General features: G+C 39.6%; 1 protein-coding gene across 1 annotated transcript in view; it reads right to left on the bottom strand.

Moving 5' to 3' along the window:
- The window catches only part of ADAMTSL3 (ADAMTS like 3), a 366,781-nt gene that overhangs the window by 257,566 nt on the left and 88,797 nt on the right, over positions 1–20,418 (bottom strand). The window contains exon 4 of the mRNA XM_087429032.1: positions 10,731–10,858. Within this exon, the coding sequence (XP_087285158.1) occupies positions 10,731–10,858 (128 nt within the window). The remainder of the gene's footprint in view (positions 1–10,730; positions 10,859–20,418) is intronic.

Genomic DNA, 20,418 nt, shown 5'->3' with positions numbered 1-20,418 from the left:
AATACTCACTAAATCGAAGTGACAGATGATGCAGCCAGAATTCCCGGCAATCAATGGCATGGGGGTGGCTAGTAGAAGACAAAAATGTAGAGGCAGGTAAGATTCCACTGGATGGGGGGCCCTATGAAACACTCAGTGCCTATATGGACTGGGGTACTCTGGAGGGTTAAGTGAAGTGTGAGTCTCTGCAGTACTATCTCCAAATAAAGAAAAGCCACAAAAATCACAGAAAAAGAAATTCATTAGCAGAAAGGCAATGTTCCTTCCCACAAATGCCTTCAACTGTGGCTTCCTGTTCACTCTCCGTACTGACACAAAGCTGCAATAGATCTAAAGCAGTGATTCTTACCCAGACAGAAGAAGGGCATTTTTCCCACGGAGAGTCAGAACTGAATCAACAAGGGATTTGATCAAACTCTGACTCTAATGCAGCTCCCTGATACTTGGAGGGACTTGGAGATACACACACACACATACATACATATACATATGTATACATATATACATATATGCAGATTTTCTAAATATGCTCTTATTTCTTAAATGGAAGCTTAGACCATTGATTGCTTTCAGCCAATTCTTTTCTAATATGTGCATGTGGGGCTATAAAATTCCCTATGAGGATGGATTTAGGTACATCCTCCAAGTTTTGATATATTGTATTTTCACGATCCCTCTTTATTTCTGATAATATTTCTTTCCTTAGTTTTCACTTTGTCTGATATTAGTATAGCTTGAACAATTTTCTTTTAATTAGTGTCACACATTATAGCTTTTTTGTATGCTTTTGTTTTCAGTGTTTTGGTGACCTTATATCTAAGGTTTGTCTCTAGTGAACAGTACCTAATTTTTGTTTTACAGTCTAACAACCTTTATCTTTTAACTGGAGTACTTAGTCCATTTACATCTAATGTAAAAACTGATATATTGGGGGGTTCAAATTTACCATATTACCAGTTGTTTTCTATTTGTCACACTTGCTCTATGTTCTTTTTTCTCTCCTTTCTTGAGTTCTTTGGAACCAATCAAATATTTTATCATTATTCTATTTCTCTCTATGATAGTTGGTTAGGTACATAATTCTTTTATATGCTTTTAATGGTAACCCTAGAAGCTGCAACATGCATCCTTGACTTTGAAAAGTCAAATGTAAATTAGTTACTTTTACAATTTTCTGGGCAATTCAAAGACATTAGAACACCTTAACTCCATTTAATCCCTTCCCAAATTTTACGTTGTGGTTTCCCTGTTTTTTTAAATTCTACATATATTTAAACCCCCACAAAACATTACTGTTATTGCTTTAAACAGTTAACATTCATTTGTATTTATGTTCTCAATTGCACTTCATTTCTTCCTGCATTTCTGTCCTCTGTATGGGATCATTTTCCTTCTACCTAAGGAACTCCCTTTGGCACTTCTTTTAACACAAGCCAGATAGTAAAGAATTCTCTCAGTTTTTGTTTGTCTGAAAATATATTTATTTCACCTTCACATTCGAAGGATATTTTTGCTAAGTAGAGAATTCTATTATAATAGTTATTTTCTACTCCAATTAAAAGGCATAGGGTGGCTGATTGGATAAAACAACAAGACCCATATATAGGCTGCATACAAGAGACACACTTCAGACCTAAAGACACTCACAAACTGAAAGTGAAGGGATGGAAAAAGATACTCCACGCAAATGGCAATAAAAAGAAAGCTGGGGTAGCAGTACTCATATCAGACAAAATAGACTTTAAAACAAAAACTGTAAAAAGAGACAAAGAAGGGCATTACATAATGATCAAGGGAACAATCCAACAAGAGGAAATAACACTTGTAAATATCTACACACCCAATGTAGGTGCACCTAAATATAAAAAGCAATTATTAACAGACATAAAAACAGAAATAGACAGTAACACAATAATAGTAGGGGACTTTAACACTCCACTTACACCAATGGATAGATCATCCAAACAGAAGATCAATAAGGAAACACTGGGGGGGCTGGCCCGGTGGCACAAGCGGTTAAGTGTGCGCGCTCCGCTGCGGCGGCCCGGGGTTCGCCGGTTCGGATCCCGGGCACACACCGACGCACTGCTTGGTCAAGCTATACTGTCGACGCACTGCTTGGTCAAGCTATACTGTGGCGGCGTCCCATATAAAGTGGAGGAAGATGGGCACGGATGTTAGCCCAGGGCCAGTCTTCCTCAGTAAAAAAAGAGGAGGATTGGCAGATGTTAGCACAGGGCTGATCTCCTCACAAAAAAATAAACAAATAAGGAAACATTGGCCTTAAATGACACACTAGAACAGATGGACCTAGTAGATATATACAGAGCGTTCCATCCAAAAACCGAAGAATACACGTTCTTTTCAAATGCACATGGAACATTCTCCAGGATTGATCACATATTAGGCCACAAAACAAGTCTCCATCAATTTAAGAAGATTGAAATGATACCAAGCATCTTTTCTGACCACAACGGGATGAAACTGGAAATCAACTATAGGAAGAAAATCAGAAAAGCCACAAATATGTGGAGATTAAACAAAATGCTACTGAACAACGACTGGGTCAATGAAGAAATCAAAGAAGAAATCAAAAAATACCTGGAGACAAATGAAAATGAAAATACGACCTTTCAGAATTTATTGGATACAGCGAAAGCGGTTCTGAGAGGGAAGTTTATAGCAATACAGGCCTATCTCAACAAACAAGAAAAATCTCAAATAAACAATCTAAGAATGCACCTAAAGGAACTGGGAAAAGAAGAACAAACCAAGCCAAAAATCAGTAGAAGAAGGGAAATAATAAAAATCAGAGCAGAAATAAATGAAATAGAGACTAAAAAAATAATAGAAAAAAATTAATAAAACCAAGAGCTGGTTCTTTGAAAAGATAAACAAAATTGACAAACCTTTAGCTAGACTCACCAAGAAAAAAAGAGAGAAGGCACAAATAAGTAAAATCAGAAATGAAAGAGGAGAAGTTACAACAGACACCTCAGAGATACAAAAGATTATAAGAGAATACTATGAAAAGCTATATGCCAACCAATTCGACAATCTGGAAGAAATGGATAAGGTCTTAGAATCATACAACCTTCCAAAACTGGATCAAGAAGAAATAGAGAATTTGAATAGACCAATCACCAGTAAGGAGATCGAAACAGTAATCAAAAACCTCCCCAAAAATAAAAGTCCAGGACCACACGGCTTCCCTGGTGAATTCTACCAAACATTCAAAGAAGACTTAATACCTATCCTTCTCAAACTCTTCCAAAAAATTAAGGAGGGGGCGAAGCTCCCTAACTCATTCTACGAAGCCAACATTACCCTGATACCAAAACCAGACAAGGACAACACAAAAAAAGAAAATTACAGGCCAATATCACTGATGAACATCAATGCAAAAATCCTCAACAAAATACTAGCAAATTGCATGCAGCAATACATTAAAAAGATTATACACCATGATCAAGTGGGATTTATTCCAGGTATGCAGGGATGGTTCAACATTCGCAAATCAACAACGTAATACACCACATTAATAAAATGAAGAATAAAAATCACATGATCATCTCAATAGATGCAGAGAAAGCATTTGACAAGATACAGCATCCATTTATGATAAAAACTCTGAGGGCCGGCCCCATGGCTTAGCGGTTAGGTGCGCACGATCTGCTGCTGGCGGCCCGGGTTCAATCCCAGGCACACACCGACACACCGCTTCTCCGGCCATGCTGAGGCCGTGTCCCACATACAGCAACTAGAAGGATGTGCAGCTATGACTTACAACTATCTGCTGGGGCTTTGGGGGAAAAAATAAATTAATTAAAAAAATTAAAAAAAAAAAACTCTGAATAAAATGGGTATAGAAGGAAAGTACCTCAACGTAATAAAGGCCATATATGAGAAATCCACAGCTAATATCATCCTCAATGGTGAAAAACTGAAACCCATCCCTCTAAGAACAGGGACCAGACAAGGATGCCCACTATCACCACTCCTATTTAACATAGTACTGGAAGTCCTAGCCAGAGCAATCAGGCAAGAGAAAGAAATAAAAGGGATCCAAATTGGAAAGGAAGAAGTGAAACTGTCACTATTTGCAGATGACATGATTTTATATATAGAAAACCCTAAAGAATCCACCAGAAAACTTTTAGAAGTAATAAACAAATATGGTAAAGTTGCAGGATACAAAATCAACATACAAAAATCAGTTGCATTTCTATACACTAACAATGAAGTAGCAGAAAGAGAAATTAAGAATACAATCCCATTTACAATTGCAACAAAAAGAATAAAATACCTAGGAATAAACTTAACCAAAGAGGTGAAAGAGCTGTACATAGAAAACTATAAAACATTTCTGAAAGAAATTGAAGAAGACACAAAGAAATGGAAAGATATTCCGTGCTCTTGGATTGGAAGAATTAACATAGTTAAGATGTCCATACTTCCTAAAGCAATCTATAGATTCAATGCAATCCCTATCAAAGTTCCAACAACATTTTTCACAGAAATAGAACAAAGAATCCTAAAATTTATATGCAACAACAAAAGACCCCGAATAGCTAAAGGAATCCTGATAAAAAAGAACAAAGCTGGAGGTATCACGCTCCCTGATTTCAAAATATACTACAAAGCTATAGTAACCAAAACAGCATGGCACTGTCACAAAAACAAACACACAGATCAATGGAATAGAATCGAAAGCCCAGAAATAAACCCACACATCTGTGGACAGCTAACCTTCGACAAAGGAGCCAAGAACATACAATGGAGAAAAGAAAGTCTCTTCAACAAATGGTGTTGGGAAAACTGGACAGCCACATGCAAAGCACATGAAAGCAGACCATTATCTTGCACCATACACAAAAATTAACTGAAAATGGATTAAAGACTTGAATGTAAGACCTGAAACTACGAAACTTCTAGAAGAAAACATAGGCAGTACGCTCTTCGACGTCGGTCTTAGCAACATATTTTCAAGCACCATGTCTGACCAGGCAAGAGAAACAATAGAAAAAATAAACAAATGGGACCACATCAAACTAAAAAGCTTCTGCACAGCAAAGGAAACCTTCAACAAAACGAAAAGACAACCTAACAGTTGGGAGAAGATTTTTGCAAACCATACATCTGATAAGGGCTTAATCTCCAAAATATATAAAGAACTCATGCATCTCGACAACAAAAAAACTACCAACCCAATTAAAAAATGGGCAAAAGACCTGAACAGACATTTTTCCAAAGAAGATATACAGATGGCCAATAGACACATGAAAAGATGTTCAAAATCACTAACTATCGGGGAAATGCAAATCAAAACTACAATGAGATATCACCTCACGCCCGTCAGAATGGCTTTAATTAACAAGACAGGAAACAACATGTGTTGGAGAGGATGTGGAGAGAAGGGAACTCTCATACACTGCTGGTGGGAGTGCAAACTGGTGCAGCCACTATGGAAAACAGTATGGAGATACCTCAAAAAATCAAGGATAGAACTACCACATGATCCAGCTGTTCCACTGCTGGGTATTTATCCAAAGAACTTGAAAACACCAATGCATAAAGGTACGTGCACCCCTGTGTTCATTGCAGCATTATTCACGATAGCCGAGACTTGGAAGCAACCTAAGTGCCCATCAAGGGACGAATGGATAAAGAAGATGTGGTATATATACACAATGGAATACTACTCAGCCATAAGGAACGATGAAATCCAGCCATTTGTGACAACATGGATGGACATTGAGGGTATCATGCAAAGTGAAATAAGTCAGAGGGAGAAGGTCAAATACCGTATGATTTCCTTCATTAAGTGGTAGATAATAACAACAATAAACAAACACATAGAGACAGAGATTGGATTGGTGGTTACCAGAGGGGAAGAGGGGAGGGAGGAGGGTGAAAGGGATAATTTGGCACATGCGTGTGGTGATGGGTTGTAATTAGTATTTGGGTGGCGAACATGATGTAATCTATGCAGAAATAGAAGTATAATGATGTACACCTGAAATTTATACAATGTTATAAACCAATGTTACTGCAATAAACAAAAAATTAAAAAAAAAATAAAAAAAATATAAGTTATTTTCTGTCAAGATGTTAAACAGGTAATTTCATTATCTTCTAATGAGAAGTGAGCAGTTGACCTCATTTTTGCTCCTTTGAAGGTAACGTGTCTTTTCCCTCTGGCTCCTTTTAAGATTTTACTGTGATGTGTTTATGCAATTTATTATGTTTGCGTTTTGTAGAGTTTCTTGAATTTGTGGCTTAATATCTTTATAACTTTTGAAAATTTTGGAAAATTCTTGGTTACTATCTCTTCAAATAGTGCTTCTACCCTACTCTCCAGCTCTCTTTTCCCTTTAGGACCCCAATTACACATGTTTTAGACCTTTTCACCTTGTTCCATAGATTCCTTTTCTATTTTCTGTGTTTTTCCCCCTCCATAATTTAGCCTGGATATTTCCACAAACCTACACTCTCTTTTGCTGTTTCTAATCTGCTACTAAGGCCATCTATTTAGTTTATAATTTTAGATAGCATATGTTTCTGTTCTCAAATTTCCATTTCATTCTATTTTATGGATTCCAGTTCTCTGGTGAAATCCTGTATTTTGTGATCTATTTTTGTAAACATATTTATTATGGGGATTTTGTTTTGTTTGTTTTTTTGTTCATTTGTTTTTTAACACACAGCTCTAATAACTACAGTACCTGTTTCTATTGCCTGTTTTTTTCCTCTCGATCTTGTCTCATGGCAAGACTGGTAATGTTTTACCAAATTATGTACATGATCTATCAAAACTTGTATGACCTCTGGTTGATGTCATCTTCCTCCAGGGTCTTTTTCAAAACACCAGCTTTTTTCAAAAACTTCTTGGAGACAGTTGGAATAGCAACAGATTTTATTATTCAAATTTGGGTTGAGCTAGTTCGAGACTGGGTTTCAGTCTTAGTATTATGCCGTCTATTTAGGACTGATTTTCCCTTTCTCCCAGGGTAGAGCGCTTCAGGGACACCCGCTGGGCACCTGAAGTGTTTAGCAGGGCTTTGAATCCCGGTTTTTATGTCCCGGGACCGTGAGACTGCCAACAGACCTGCCAGCTTCTCCGCCTCGTGGCAGCTGCTGTCTGTTTGGCTTCTCCGCCTCTTACTGCTTAAGAACTGGTGAACGCCTGGAGGAAACATACGGCTCAGACAAAGTCACTTTTCTGCACATCACTTCCTTCAGAGATCTTGGAACCTCAAGTTTTAGGTCCCTTACTACATTTTACTTCTCAATTTCTGGTTCCCAATTTCCCATCATTGGACAGTTAATATCTGTCATAGTTTTTATTGGTCCAAAGTGAAGTGAGACAAATAAGGACAAAACAGTGGATTTTCATAAAGCTAAATGAATTCAATTTAAAGGTAGGTCTTTTAATCTAAGATTATGCCCTACTTTTTGATGTTAAAATGAAAAGATTCTGATTGTAATTCTTTTTTGAAAAGTCTGTGATGGTAGCCCATTGTTGAGTTTTGTTGGTTTGTTTTTATTTTTGTCCTTATTTGACCAAATAAAAAATTGACAACCTATGTCAGTTCCAAATACAGTTTTATTTGAAACTTTACTAGTATTTGAAATTCAAAAGTCTGAGAAGCAGATTCTTTACCCTGGCCTACCTTTCTACCCTCTTCAACATTGGCCCATTCTGCTTTCTCCCTTGTCTATTGTTTTCCAGACATAAAAGCCTCTTTTCATTTCCTGCTCCAACACCTTTACACACGCTGCTCCCACTATCTGAATTTCATGTCCCATAACCCTCCCCTTTCACATAACTGACTTCCCCTCAGCAGTCAGGGCTCAGCACAGACCCTTAGCACAGAGGACTTCCCTAGATAGGGGTTATCTATCCCCTTGACACAATTTTTAATTATATGTAATTTGATTACATACTTGTTTACTGTATGTCCCCCTAGACCATAAGAACCATGAGAGCAGGCTCTGTGTTAGTTTAATTCACAGTTGTTAAACTCCTTACACACACCAAGGTATAAAAAAGGTCTGGAGGGACCAGCCTGGTGGCACAGCAGTTGGGTTCATGTGTTCCCTTTCGGCTGCCCAGGGTTCGCCAGTTCGGATCCTGGGTGTGAACCTACTCACCACTCATCAAGCCATGCTGAGGTGGCGTCCCACATAGAGTAACTAAAAGGACCTACAACTAGGATATGCAACTATCTACTGGGGGCTTTGGAGAGAAAAAAGAAAAAAAAAGAGGAAGATTGGCAACAGATGTTAGCTCAGGGCCAATCTTCCTCAGGAAAAAAAAAAAAAGTCGAGCTGGAGACTTAGATAGTGGAAGGACTTCTGAAGATTTCTTTGAGAAATCTATGCTATGATCCCAACTCGCATTCTGCCCCACCAAGAAAGAGAAGGGTTGAGGGCTTCAATCTGCTAACACCAAATCAAGAGGAAGAAATTTTAGGGACACCTCTTGGAGCGTTCAATATGTATCTCCTGCAGTTGGTTGGTGTCTAATCCACACCTGAGAAATTTAAGGGCTAAGCGATCAGCTGCAGTGACCTGTGTAAGCAGAGTAGGTGTTGCTGCACTAACTCCTGGAACTTCAAGGGTTTGTTTAGCAAAGTTCACATGAGGGTTTCCAGTGAATGAGATGTGGACCACATGCAAGAGAGCCAGAATGGGGTTGTCTTAGGAACCAACCCAGACGGCCACTGAGGAGGGAGCAGACATAAACAGGGAGAGGCTGAAAGTATACCTAGCTGTCCCAGAGCTGAGGAAAGAACAGAATTACTAAGACATAGGCTTATGAATAGCACAACTCAAGGGAATTGCAGGCAAGAGATCCCAAGGGATTGGAGGGAGAAGGGGAGATAGTGTCTCAGAAAAATCCATCCAAGTGCTCATAATAGAAGGACCCCACTGTAAACACTTGCCAAACCAGAGAGCACCAACACCTGCTCACTAAAGTCAAGGCAGAACTTTCCTCTACCTCCTCCTCTCCTCTTGCCCAAATCTCCTTTTCTGAATGGGTAGAGGAAAGACAGAAGAAGCTGATCATCTGCCCTTCCTTACCCGAAGCCTTTTCATTAGCAGCTGACCCCAGTTAGGAAAGAGGCGATGCAAATTCACTCACACATTGAGGTAGATCACTCGGCAAAATTATATTCCAGGTAAAATCAAAGAAATCTTAAAAAGTAATTAAATAATAAATATGTAAGCATTTGGGTTGCAGGAAAATAGGATAAAAGTGGTCATTCATGGTCCTTAATATATTCCTCTAATTCTTTTTAACAAATGCAAGTATATACTATTAAAAAAAAGACAAACACAAGTAAATCCCACTCCTTTCCCACCCAAACCCTACCATTAATTGCAAATTATTTAGACTCAGATTTGGAGGCCACAGAGAGGTGCAAAAGCCTAACCTTCTCGACTCCAGTTTCCGTGCTAGAGACTCCATCAAGTGACTTACCAGCAGTGGGAAAGAACTTATCCCTTACATAAGAAGCCCCTCCCTGCCCCTCGCCCACAAGAGTGTGGCCCTTCTATTGCAGGTCTCACCAGAATAAATATATCCCAGTACAACACAATATCCTACCATTCTTCCATGCTGCTTGACACACCTAGAGTAATAGGGCCTTTATTTCCTCGCCAAGGTAATAGCATAGGGGTAGAAGGTATACCACTTTGTCTTTACAAGACTAATCCCTGGATTCAGTTCTGCAACCATTTACTTAGAGTTCAGTGCTCTGAGTCAGAACTCACCCTGGGGTAATGATACCAACCAACAGTGTCTCCAGCAGCCTTCCCATGCCTTCCTGGAGTGGACCAAGAGTCCTCCTTCCCAAAGGCCACGTCTACAGTCTCTCATCTGCCCTGCTCTGCACTCAAGAACAGTAGGAGGTACTTGGTCACTATTTAATATATCATAAAACAGTAACCTCGATGAAATCCAAACTTGAGCCAAAAAATGTTCTCCCTGTGTTTCTGTTCTACATCCTAACGCTATTCAGGGAAAGTCAATTTACTCATTCACCTGACAACATCCCAAATCTGAAAATGGCTGCCATGATCCTGGAGTCTTCTTTTGTCCAGGAGCAGCAAATCAGGTTCCCTCAACCTGGGGCTCTGTCTTTCCTGAGAGCTGAGGTAAAATCCTTGGCTAGAATTTAAATGGCCCTGTGAAGAATTACCTCAAATTGTCTCAAAAGCAATGATAAATGTGGGCTTATTACAAATTTATGTTTTTTTTAAGAAGCTGATCTTACATTTTAACAAATATTTAATATAAATATATCTAAGATGTGAAAACAGAACTTGCATTACCTTCTTAATCAATGGGTTGCTCAGAGAAAGTGAACAAGAAATGAATTAAAATGGTAACAACTCAAGGGCAGAACCCAGACGATGTAACCTCCTACCCCAAGTGTTGACAACTTTGGGCCAGTGACTTAACATGCCAGGCCTTCCCTCCCTCAAAGCTCAAAGTGTCTATTACCCCTGGCTTCTATGAGTTGGGAGCCTCATGTGGATAGAGTATGGCCACACTCATGAAAATGGGACCATTATTATTTAAATATGGTAACTTGAGGTTGACCAAAATTTAGACATAGCAGATGTTACACCACCATCATAGTACGTTCCAAGGCAAGAAGGCAAGCTGCCCCCTCCCCCACCCCATCCCACAGAGAAGAGCAAGTAAAGCCACCACTTACCTCCCAGTCAAACATCTCCGCAGAGAATATGATGCTCCTCCTCCGCAAGTCCGGGAGCAGTCACTCCAGTCCCCCCAAGCGTCCCAGTTGCCATCTTTCTCTTCATCTGAACGAGTGTTTCTTGAGGTCTAGAATGTGAAAAAACACAATAAATTATAGAAAATGTGGTAGAACTCTCCTAAATCTTCCCCACTTTTTCCAGAGTCTTATCCTAAGCTGTTCACAGAGACCAGAGTTGCTTTAAAATGCTTTGCTTTGGAATGGCTACATTAAAAAAGACCATACAAGATAGGTTTATGTGGAAACTAGTGGCATATGAGTAATATTCTCCACCTTAAGAATGTTTTGTACAGATGGCTTCTAAGCTCAATTTTAAATTGGAAATTTTATCATTCTGCAATTTAAATAAATTGTCTAAATATCAATAACTTTTTACTATGATTATGATTATTATGTTTTTATAACTTACATAGCAGGGTCCCAGCTTGTACCTAAGTTCTCACCCCCGAAATTCTGACTTGCCTGTCTGTCAGACATATCAGTGCTAATTTCAAGGAAATCTTTTTGCACGAGGATTTGGGGAACCTCATGAGAGAGGCTCCATCCCAAGAAAACAAAGTAAGTAAAGCTTTAGGGGTCCAAGAAAATAGGGAAAGGTCAATTATGAATATAGTTTGGTTTAATTTGTCTTCTGGACTTGCCGCCATTGACTTATGCCAGGATATACCAGAGAAAAGAGAAGAGGGGGAGTTACAAGTTGAAAATATATAAATAGATGTAGATTTAGATTTTTTAAAAATGATGTGTATTACTTAAATAAAGTTACAAAACTTTACTAAGGGGCCTAAAGTAACTTGAATCAATGAAGAAACATACCATAGTCCTAAATGAGTAGACTCAATACTGTAAAAATGTTATTCTCTCCAAATTAATCTATAAATTTATAGCAACTCCAATCAAAATCCCAATGGGAATCTTTTTGGAACCTAACAAATTATTCTAAAGTTCATCTGGTAGAGTAAATGTCTACATGAGCCAAAAAAAAAAAACACCTGTACAAGAAGGGAAATGAGAGGGAAATTGCCTCAATTAAAAGAGTATAGAATTGGCATAGCGATAGCAGTCAGATCTATGAAATTTTTAAAAAGAAGAGTCCAGAAATGGACCCAAGTAGAAGGATATAGTATGGGACCACAAGTCAACGTGATGAATGATTAAAAAAAAAAAAATAGATAACTTCTTCACAAAATACACCAAAATGAATTCCAGATATACTAGAAATTTATATTAAAATACTGAAACTATAGCGGGGCTGGCCTGGGGGCACAGTGGTTAAGTTTGCGCGCTCCACTTCTGTGGCCCGGGGTTGGCAGGTTCGGATCCCAGGCACAGACCTATGCACTGCTTATCAAGCCATGCTGTGGCAGGCATCCCACATATAAAGTAGAGGAAGATGGGCACAGATGTTAGCCCAGGGCCAATCTTCCTCAGCAAAAAGAGGAGGATTGGCAATGGATGTTAGCTCGGGGCTAATCTTCCTCACCAGAAAAAATATATATATATATATATATACATATATATATATAAAATACTGAAACCATAAAATCCTAGAAAAATTATAGATTAATAGTCATATAGACTTGATATAGGAAAGCCTGTCCTAGATATGTCAACAAAGGTAGAAACTATAAAGGAAAAGACTGATAGATTTAATTACATTAAAATAAAAACACATTTGGCATTTCTATCTCTTCACCTATAGATAAACATATAGGTGTATGAATATACACACAAAAATGTAGTAGCAAAAGTACAAATATATGAGCTGGATGAAAACCCACCAAATTGCCTCTAAGAATGGAGGATGCAGACTAGGAGTGAATGTTGCTGGAGAAAGAGACAAAAGGGATGCCAACCGAATATTCTATTTCCTACCCCCTCCCATGAAATATCTGGAGCAAATATGACAGAATGTTAAATTTGATGAAGACAGTTAGTGCTATAAACGGATGTTAGTTTTATCTGATTTTGTATGGGCTTTGAAATTTCTTTTTTAAAAAATATTTTGGGGGTAAAAGGTAATCCTTAGAGAACAACATCAGCCTCTATCGTTTTCACTACAGATAAACGTGTACACGGATAGAGAGAGGAGTGTGTGGTTCATTAAATTGTTAGCAGTGCCCACCTCTGGGTGATTTTAACTTCTCTTGTTTTTGTTTCTCTGCATTTTGTAAAAAAATTTTTCTATAGCAAACGCTTTCATGCTTTAATTAAAAACAAGCAAGCAAACAAACAAACGAAAACCACCTCCTGTTGACACACAGAAAAGTCAAGTCAGACAGAATTTAATAGGTAAGTTCTAAGTTGGGAACAGCAGAGTTTATGAAGGAAACCCTGAGCTACTAATAAACGGCACCATGCGACTGAACTGGATATTGCACAGGTCCCCTTAAGCCCTTAGGCCAAGTGACCTCATCCAACCAAAAGAAATTAAATTAAGAGACAGATCTGTAGAAAGGACCTTCAGAAGCGAAATGAGGAAATAATGACTGGAAGCAAGGAGGGGAGGGGGTTTTCCAATAACTTTCCCCCAGCTCTCACCGGCCAGTAGGTTTCATGGCTCCCTGCCAAGCTGCCTATTTATAGCCCAGTACACAGCCCTACTAGAAGCAATATTTCAGAAACAGTCAAGTGAAAGGAAAGGATAAATATCTGGCAACTGATCAAATCTGTCATTGGGAATAAGGGCTAATTAAACCCATACTATTTACTGTTCTAATTAGACCACTGTTCAGTTCAATTTTCTACACTAAACGTCACCAAATATAACTGTGTCCCGTCTGTACCATAACATAAAATAAAGTTTTAATTCATAAAAAATACAATAAGCAGTTTAATACATTCATCTAGACTTTTAGGTTGGTAAGTCCAAATCATTTAGGTAAACGTTTAAAATATACACAGCTGAAATTGATTTTTCATTTTGTCACTCGATATACTGATAGGCTGAATGTGAAAAGCTGAAAAACATCATCGTATATATTATAAAATGAAAGTTGAGAGTTCTTTGCAATATTGTTTTAATTTGTTTTTATTCCCACTATCCCATCTGTTGAGTTTATAGTTAGAGTCAGGTTTCTTTCCATAACTTCTCCACCTTTACTTACAAAAAAAACAAAAAAGAATCTTGATTCTAAAATAACTAAAATAGGCATGCTATAAATGCAAACATTTGGTTTCTCTGGTTGGATCGGTTAAGATATTTTCCCCCTAAGAAAACAGAGAAAAACGACATCTCAAGAGGGGTGCTCAAGTTTTTCTCCTCTTCTTGGCTATGAAGATGGTCAGATTTTGTTTTGAAACCCCAATGCTATTTCCTACCAGCCAGTACCCCTGCCCTTCTCATGTATTCTTCATTATTCAAAGGGTAACAATAATATCCCAGATTTCTATCCCGTTTTCATCTCTTCCCTCGGATGCCAGAAGCATGATGACAACACAAACATTCAGAAAAAAGCCCCATTGGAACAGACTACTGCACCAGCAGGGTCATTTCTGAACATCCATGTTTGTGTGTTCTTCCTTGTAGGGTAACAGAACCTGCTTCCCTGGAACTGACATCCTTCCAGAGCAGTGGACGGTGAGTCTCCGTCCTCTTCTACAGAAAAACCCTTCTCAAGCTTTCTCAGATGATCTGGTGCCTTCAGTTGTCCCAGCTCTTTTACAAATATTGTCTCTCTCTGCACACACTTAAGTTTGCACATTTTTAATCTTCAAATGTAGTGTCCAGAATATAACACTGTATCTGAGAATAACAAAGACCCCACATTGCCCCTAGGATCCAGGTTTCTTTTGATGGAATCTAAGCTTCCTTCTTTCTTTCTTCTCTCCCTCCCTCCCTTCCTCTCTCCGTCCTTCCTTCCCTGCCTTGCTTCCTTCCTTCCTTCCTTCCTTTTTCAGTCCCACCATATATTGGATCTCATCATGGAAGCAGTATCACATAATGGTTAAAAGCTGTGTGGCTCTGGATAAGTTTCTTAACCTTTCTAAAACTCATTTATAAAACAGAGATGATCATCTTTACCCCAACAGGATTTAAATAAAATAACACATATAAAGCAAATCACGCGGCATCTCAACAAACGTAACAAGGGAATGTCTCAATAAGCATAAGCGATTGTTGTTCTTCAAAATGATGTCTTTCTCAAAACAATGACAGTAGAGCCAGCTCTCTCCCATTTTTACTTATGTAAGACTTAACATTAATCATTACTGAATTTCCTCTTGTTGGTTTTGGCCCAGAATCTGGCCTGCTGAGATCTGTTTGAACCCTGATCCTGTCACTCCATCTATGAGCCACTTTGCTCAGCTTTGTGGCTTCCATGCTCCACCCAAGTCCGATAAACGTGCTGGACATAGCTCCCTAATCTTACAGAATTCCATGAATGCATATTTCTGCTCTTTTAAAATAGTAAGCAGACCATAATGCCAAGTAAGCAGCCAACTAATCAGACTTGGAATCTGTGAACACAGTTTAATGTTACAATAAAAATATGAAATAATGCCGTTCACCATCATCAAATGGTAGGAGGCAGAAGGAGCTGTGGGGAGGAAAGAAAACAGCCATTAGGAGGAGCTGGATCAGACACAGCAGGGTCTGTATTCTTGGGCTGTCTGGTGGTGGTGAGCCTCCTGAGAGAAGAGGTATTTAGCAGCCCCACTTTGGCCAGCCCAGCTCTTAAATCTAGTGATAATAAAATATGGCTGACTGATATCAGCTTGATGGCTGGCCTGATGGTAACCCTGAAGAGGCAACTTCTGTGTTTGTCAGTTGGGTACTACTGTTCCCAATTCCCTCTTTTCAAACATCTCCAAAGGCTGTCTTAATTAATTACTTAAATTCCATGCTATTAATACTTTGTAAGATAAGTTGTTATCTGAACACTATCTATAGATTTTTTTCCCCCAAGTCTGAGTCAACCCACGTCATGTCACTCTGTGACTCTGCCTTTGCCCAGACTCAGAAGTACAGCATGGAGGAAGATCTGAAGAATGTAGTCCTGCATAAACCAGCTACTATATATGCAGAGGGTGAGCACTGCTTGCCAGTACTTTTTCTACATTCTTTCTAACCTTCTCAACAAATCCTTGAGGTGGATATTACCATCCCCAATATACAGGTGAACAACTATGGCTTCGAGAAGCACGTGCCCAGGGTTTGGAGGGGCCCGGGCAGAACCCCACTCTTTCTGACCCCAGACAAAGCCTGCATTTTCCTCCTTGATGCTCCACCGCAATTCGTGACCGGAAATCCAGTCAAGTACAGCAGCCGATCTATCATCATTCACAGTCAGCATTTCGCATCTTGGATCAAATACATCTGCTACTGTGATTCGCTTGACCACAACATTCTTTTGATATCTCAATGAAGTCTTTTACTTTTTTCCTCTATATTGCAAGTAGAGCTATACTTCTGTTTTTCCAAAGTATTTGATTTTATCTAGGTTATTTCATGAGGAATACACATTCTTGACTGACATTCACAGACCCAGATGCATCTGTTAATTTTCTCAAACAAACATATACTAAGGGCTTGCAGAGTTCAAGGCTCAGTGCCCTGGGAGGACAAGCATGGATCGAGCCCTCAAAGAGAGTGAGCAGCAGGTGAGAGAGGCTGAAGGGACGCAGTGAGGCAGAATCAGCCCTTAGTCGTTGAGAGCAACAGACACAAGGGACCCAGGGCAAGGAGACAGAAGCAATTTCTACCTTGGTTAGGAGAGCTGGGGCACATACTTTCCACAGAACACACCAATTCTGCTGGAAGCACGGACAGAGCCTCACATGTCCTTATCAACTTCTCTCATGTAATGGGATTGCAAATGAGTTCTTATTTTTGGCTTATTTCTATTTTCTAACTGTGATGGAATTACAACACTTTTCTATTTTATTCTTTTTGATTATCTATGTTTCCCAATTTTATACTATGAACATGTATAGTTTACACAATAAAACATCCAATAAAAGTTTTTTTTTTTAAAGGGGGAAAAAAACACTGAAGGGAAACCTATGAAAACACATCCAGAGAAGCAAAATGCACTTTGTGCTGTTTGGTTAGAACTATCAGGCTTAATGATCTCTTAGGAAATCATATTTTCCTAAGGAAAGTTCAAGCTAGGGAATATTTTGGAGGAAAAATTCAAAAAAGATATTGTTTACTCATTATATAATAGAACTGGTAAAAGCCAAGAATATGGTAGGAATAAGTGTGTTCACAGTTTCATAAAGACTCAAGGTCTTCTTGGCTTTCTTGGATCTCCATACATAAATCAAATCATAAAATATTTTCCTGACAAGTTCTTAATCTGTGACTTATAATGAATAGTATAGTTCTACTAGTCTTGCAAAAACGTTAGTAATTAAACACAGATTTCACATATAAGGTCACTTATTGGAAATGCTATATTAACAGCTCCATATTAAAAACAACCCAAAATAAAATAAGTTCCACTAGGATAGTACTTCCCAGACATCAAATAAATGTTCATTCCAAGGTTACCACAAAGGTTATTTAAGGAGATCACAAATGACCCAGATTTTGTTAACAGTAAACACATTCTTTTAGGTTAATAACTACCTTAAGGTCTTTAACAACAAAAATTTTTAAAAATATGGATTGGGAAAATGACATAAAAATGTCACTCAAGCTGTCGCACAGACTCAACAATTCAGTTCAACCAGAACTAAAGCTGTGTGTTAGGCACTGCTGAGAAACGCTCCATACCCCTGTATCTCACCTCTCCCTTCTTCAGTCCATTCTACCCTCTACAGAAAAGTGTATATATATAAAATCTCCACAACTCATTGCCCTGATGGCCAATCACTTCCAGGACTTGGTCTACCCTTTCCTAGCCAATGTGTTCCTGATTATTTTGCCATGTTCTTAAAGCCGTTCACTAATTCCTCAGGACACATCCATCCCTCCAGGCTCTCCACGACCTGCTCTGCCTCATTCTCCAGCTCCATTTCTTGCAGCTCCTGCTGAAACCACATCCTATGCTCCAAACACACCATATTTCTCATTCTTCCCCAAACACAAACACATTTCCAAGTCCTGCTTCCCATGATAAACTCCAAAACAACACTAAGACCCTCTCCTACCAGGTTCCCATCACTTGTCCCTAAAATAATTCTGACCAAGAAAGCAGCTCTATTTGCAGGTGACCAGTAAATGGAGAGGCAGAACCAGCCCTGCTTCCCTGAGCCTGAGGTCAGGATAGTCTGGGAGAGCTTCTGAGAAAGCATCTTGCTCCCTGGGTTTTTCCTGCCAGCTCCACTACCTGGGAGGCTGGCCCCAGCCCTGTGATCCCTCACCTCATTTAGTTCCCTCCCCTCATTTAGTTCCCTCCCCTAGTTAGCCTGGCATGAACTGATCTGGTTATGTACTATTCTGTCTCCTCATCAACACACACCAGTCGCCCTCACTCTCAAACTCCTGGATTGAAGGCTCGTTGGACCTCTTGTTCCAGTAAAAAAAAACTCCCACAAATGCTAGGAAGAGTTTCCAAATCATGGCGACCAAAGCTTCTCCAAGTCAAGATGAAGAACACCCACCAAACATTTCCAGACTTCTGAGAGGGAGGCAGGCCTTCTGTACACGGCAATCCAGTCCATTGTCCTCAGTGGGAGAACTACGTCCCAGTGGGAAACAGAAGGCAGATTCAGATGGGGATAATTTGAGGAGCACTTTTAAAACACGCTGTTTACTAAGACGTGGTCAGGGTACAGAGAAATCACAAGGGCTGGTGCAGCACCCTGGGGCTGGCACTAGGCAGGCTCTGTGAATCTGATGATTCACTTTATCTGGGCCCTGCAGGCAAGATGGGGCTAGGGCAGGCAGAGCCTTGTGTAAAGGGCTGCCTGACAAGAGATAAGGCCTCTGGTCAAGAATCACAGCCCACAGTAACCCCAAAAGATTAGAGCTGGGAAATAAAAACACTTCTCTCCTCCCTCTCTCCAATCCCCTGCAGTGCTCACCATTGGCTGAACCCAACCAGAAGCCAGAGGACAAAGGAGACCAGTGATGAAGTCCATACAGGTCAGCCTCCTGGGTGGGTGCAGCACAGGGTGGGGAGCAGTGGAGAGGGGATCCGGAGGGCGAAAGGAAGCTTTCCAGCACAGTAATTTATTGACTCACAGGAATATTTTTAAGCAGAGGAACAACTTTGGCAAATTGTATTTTGGAAAAGTTACTCTGGCAGGAGTGTGGGGAAGGACTGAGGGAGGAGAGCCACACATAATAGCACAGCTGGAAGGCCACTGCCTAGAGCAGGCAAGAGACAAGAGCCCAGGCTAGATACGACCAGTGTCTGGAAGAGGGGGCAGAGACGTGGCTGTTGTAGTTTTTTGTTTGCTTGTTTTTTCATTTATTTTTATTGAAATATAATTGATATATAACATTATATTAGCTTCAGGTGTACAACACGACGACTCAATATTTGTATATATTGCAAAATGATCACCATAATAAGTCTAGTTAACATCCATCACCATATATAGTTACAAATTTATTTTTCTTGTGATAAGGACTTTTAAGATTTACTCCCTTAGACGTGAAGTTTTTTGTTTTTTGTTTTTTGTGAGGAAGATCAGCCCTGAGCTACCATCCCTGCTAATCCTCTTCTTTTTTGCTGAGGAAGACGAGCTCTGAGCTAACATCTATTGCCAATCCTCCTCCTTTTTTTCCCCAAAGCCCCAGTAGACAGTTGTATGTCATAGTTGCACATCCTTCAGTTGCTGTATGTGGGATGCGGCCTCAGCATGGCCGGAGAAGCGGTGCATCGGTGCGCACCCGGGATCCGAACCCGGGCCGCCAGTAGAGGAGCGTGCGCACTCAACCGCTAAGCCACCGGGCTGGCCCCAGATGTGAAGTTTTAAGGAGCTAGAATCAATAGGACCTGCAGCTGACAGAGGCAAGAGAAAGAAGGTGCTAGAATGACTCTTGGGCTTCTGTATTAAGTGCCTTGTGGCAGATGCTTATCTCATTCAGGCATCAGAACCATCCTCAACTCAACCCTCGAGGTGAGATTCTGAGTGTACAGAATGTGAGCAGGGCCCGAGATAATGGCTATGATAAAAAGAACTAACTAACTGGTGGTCTGCAGGAGGAATCTGGCCTGTGGGTCAGATTTATTTAACTGTGGTTGAATATTTTACCAAAAAAAAAGGAATTATTTGCTATGTTTAAAAATATGGAGATTCCATATAAAAATCTAGATTTTTTTACTTCTCAGGAAAAGGGGAAATCAATACAGGACCCACATCCCAGCATGGCAATATTTAAAACTAAGTGTGGCCATTTGAATTTTAAGGGGCATGTGCCCTCCAATTTGCACAGTCCCCATCAGCCACTAAGAGGATTCACATTATCTGCCTGGCCCCTGAATGACCAATGAATGACCATTGGTTTGAAAGTAATGAATAGGCATGTATATTTATAACTGATGTCCGATTCTTCATAGTCTTGCTGGAGAACAGCATTATGTTTCAGCAAGTAAGAAATATACACACAACATGTAGCTTAAAAATAAAATAAAACAAAGTGCACTTTGTTGTCTTCACTGGACACTGAGTTCAGAATGTGCATGCAGAAGCAGTGTATAAGAAGTCATTTCGTGGTGCCAGTGTCTAA

Source organism: Ceratotherium simum, chromosome 3 (genome assembly GCF_057802395.1).
Source record: "Ceratotherium simum simum isolate JZ-2026a chromosome 3, ASM5780239v1, whole genome shotgun sequence".
In the NCBI taxonomy this organism is placed as follows: domain Eukaryota; kingdom Metazoa; phylum Chordata; class Mammalia; order Perissodactyla; family Rhinocerotidae; genus Ceratotherium; species Ceratotherium simum.
The sequence above is the reverse complement of the archived record's forward strand: the minus strand, read 5'-3'. Positions and strand labels throughout refer to the sequence as shown.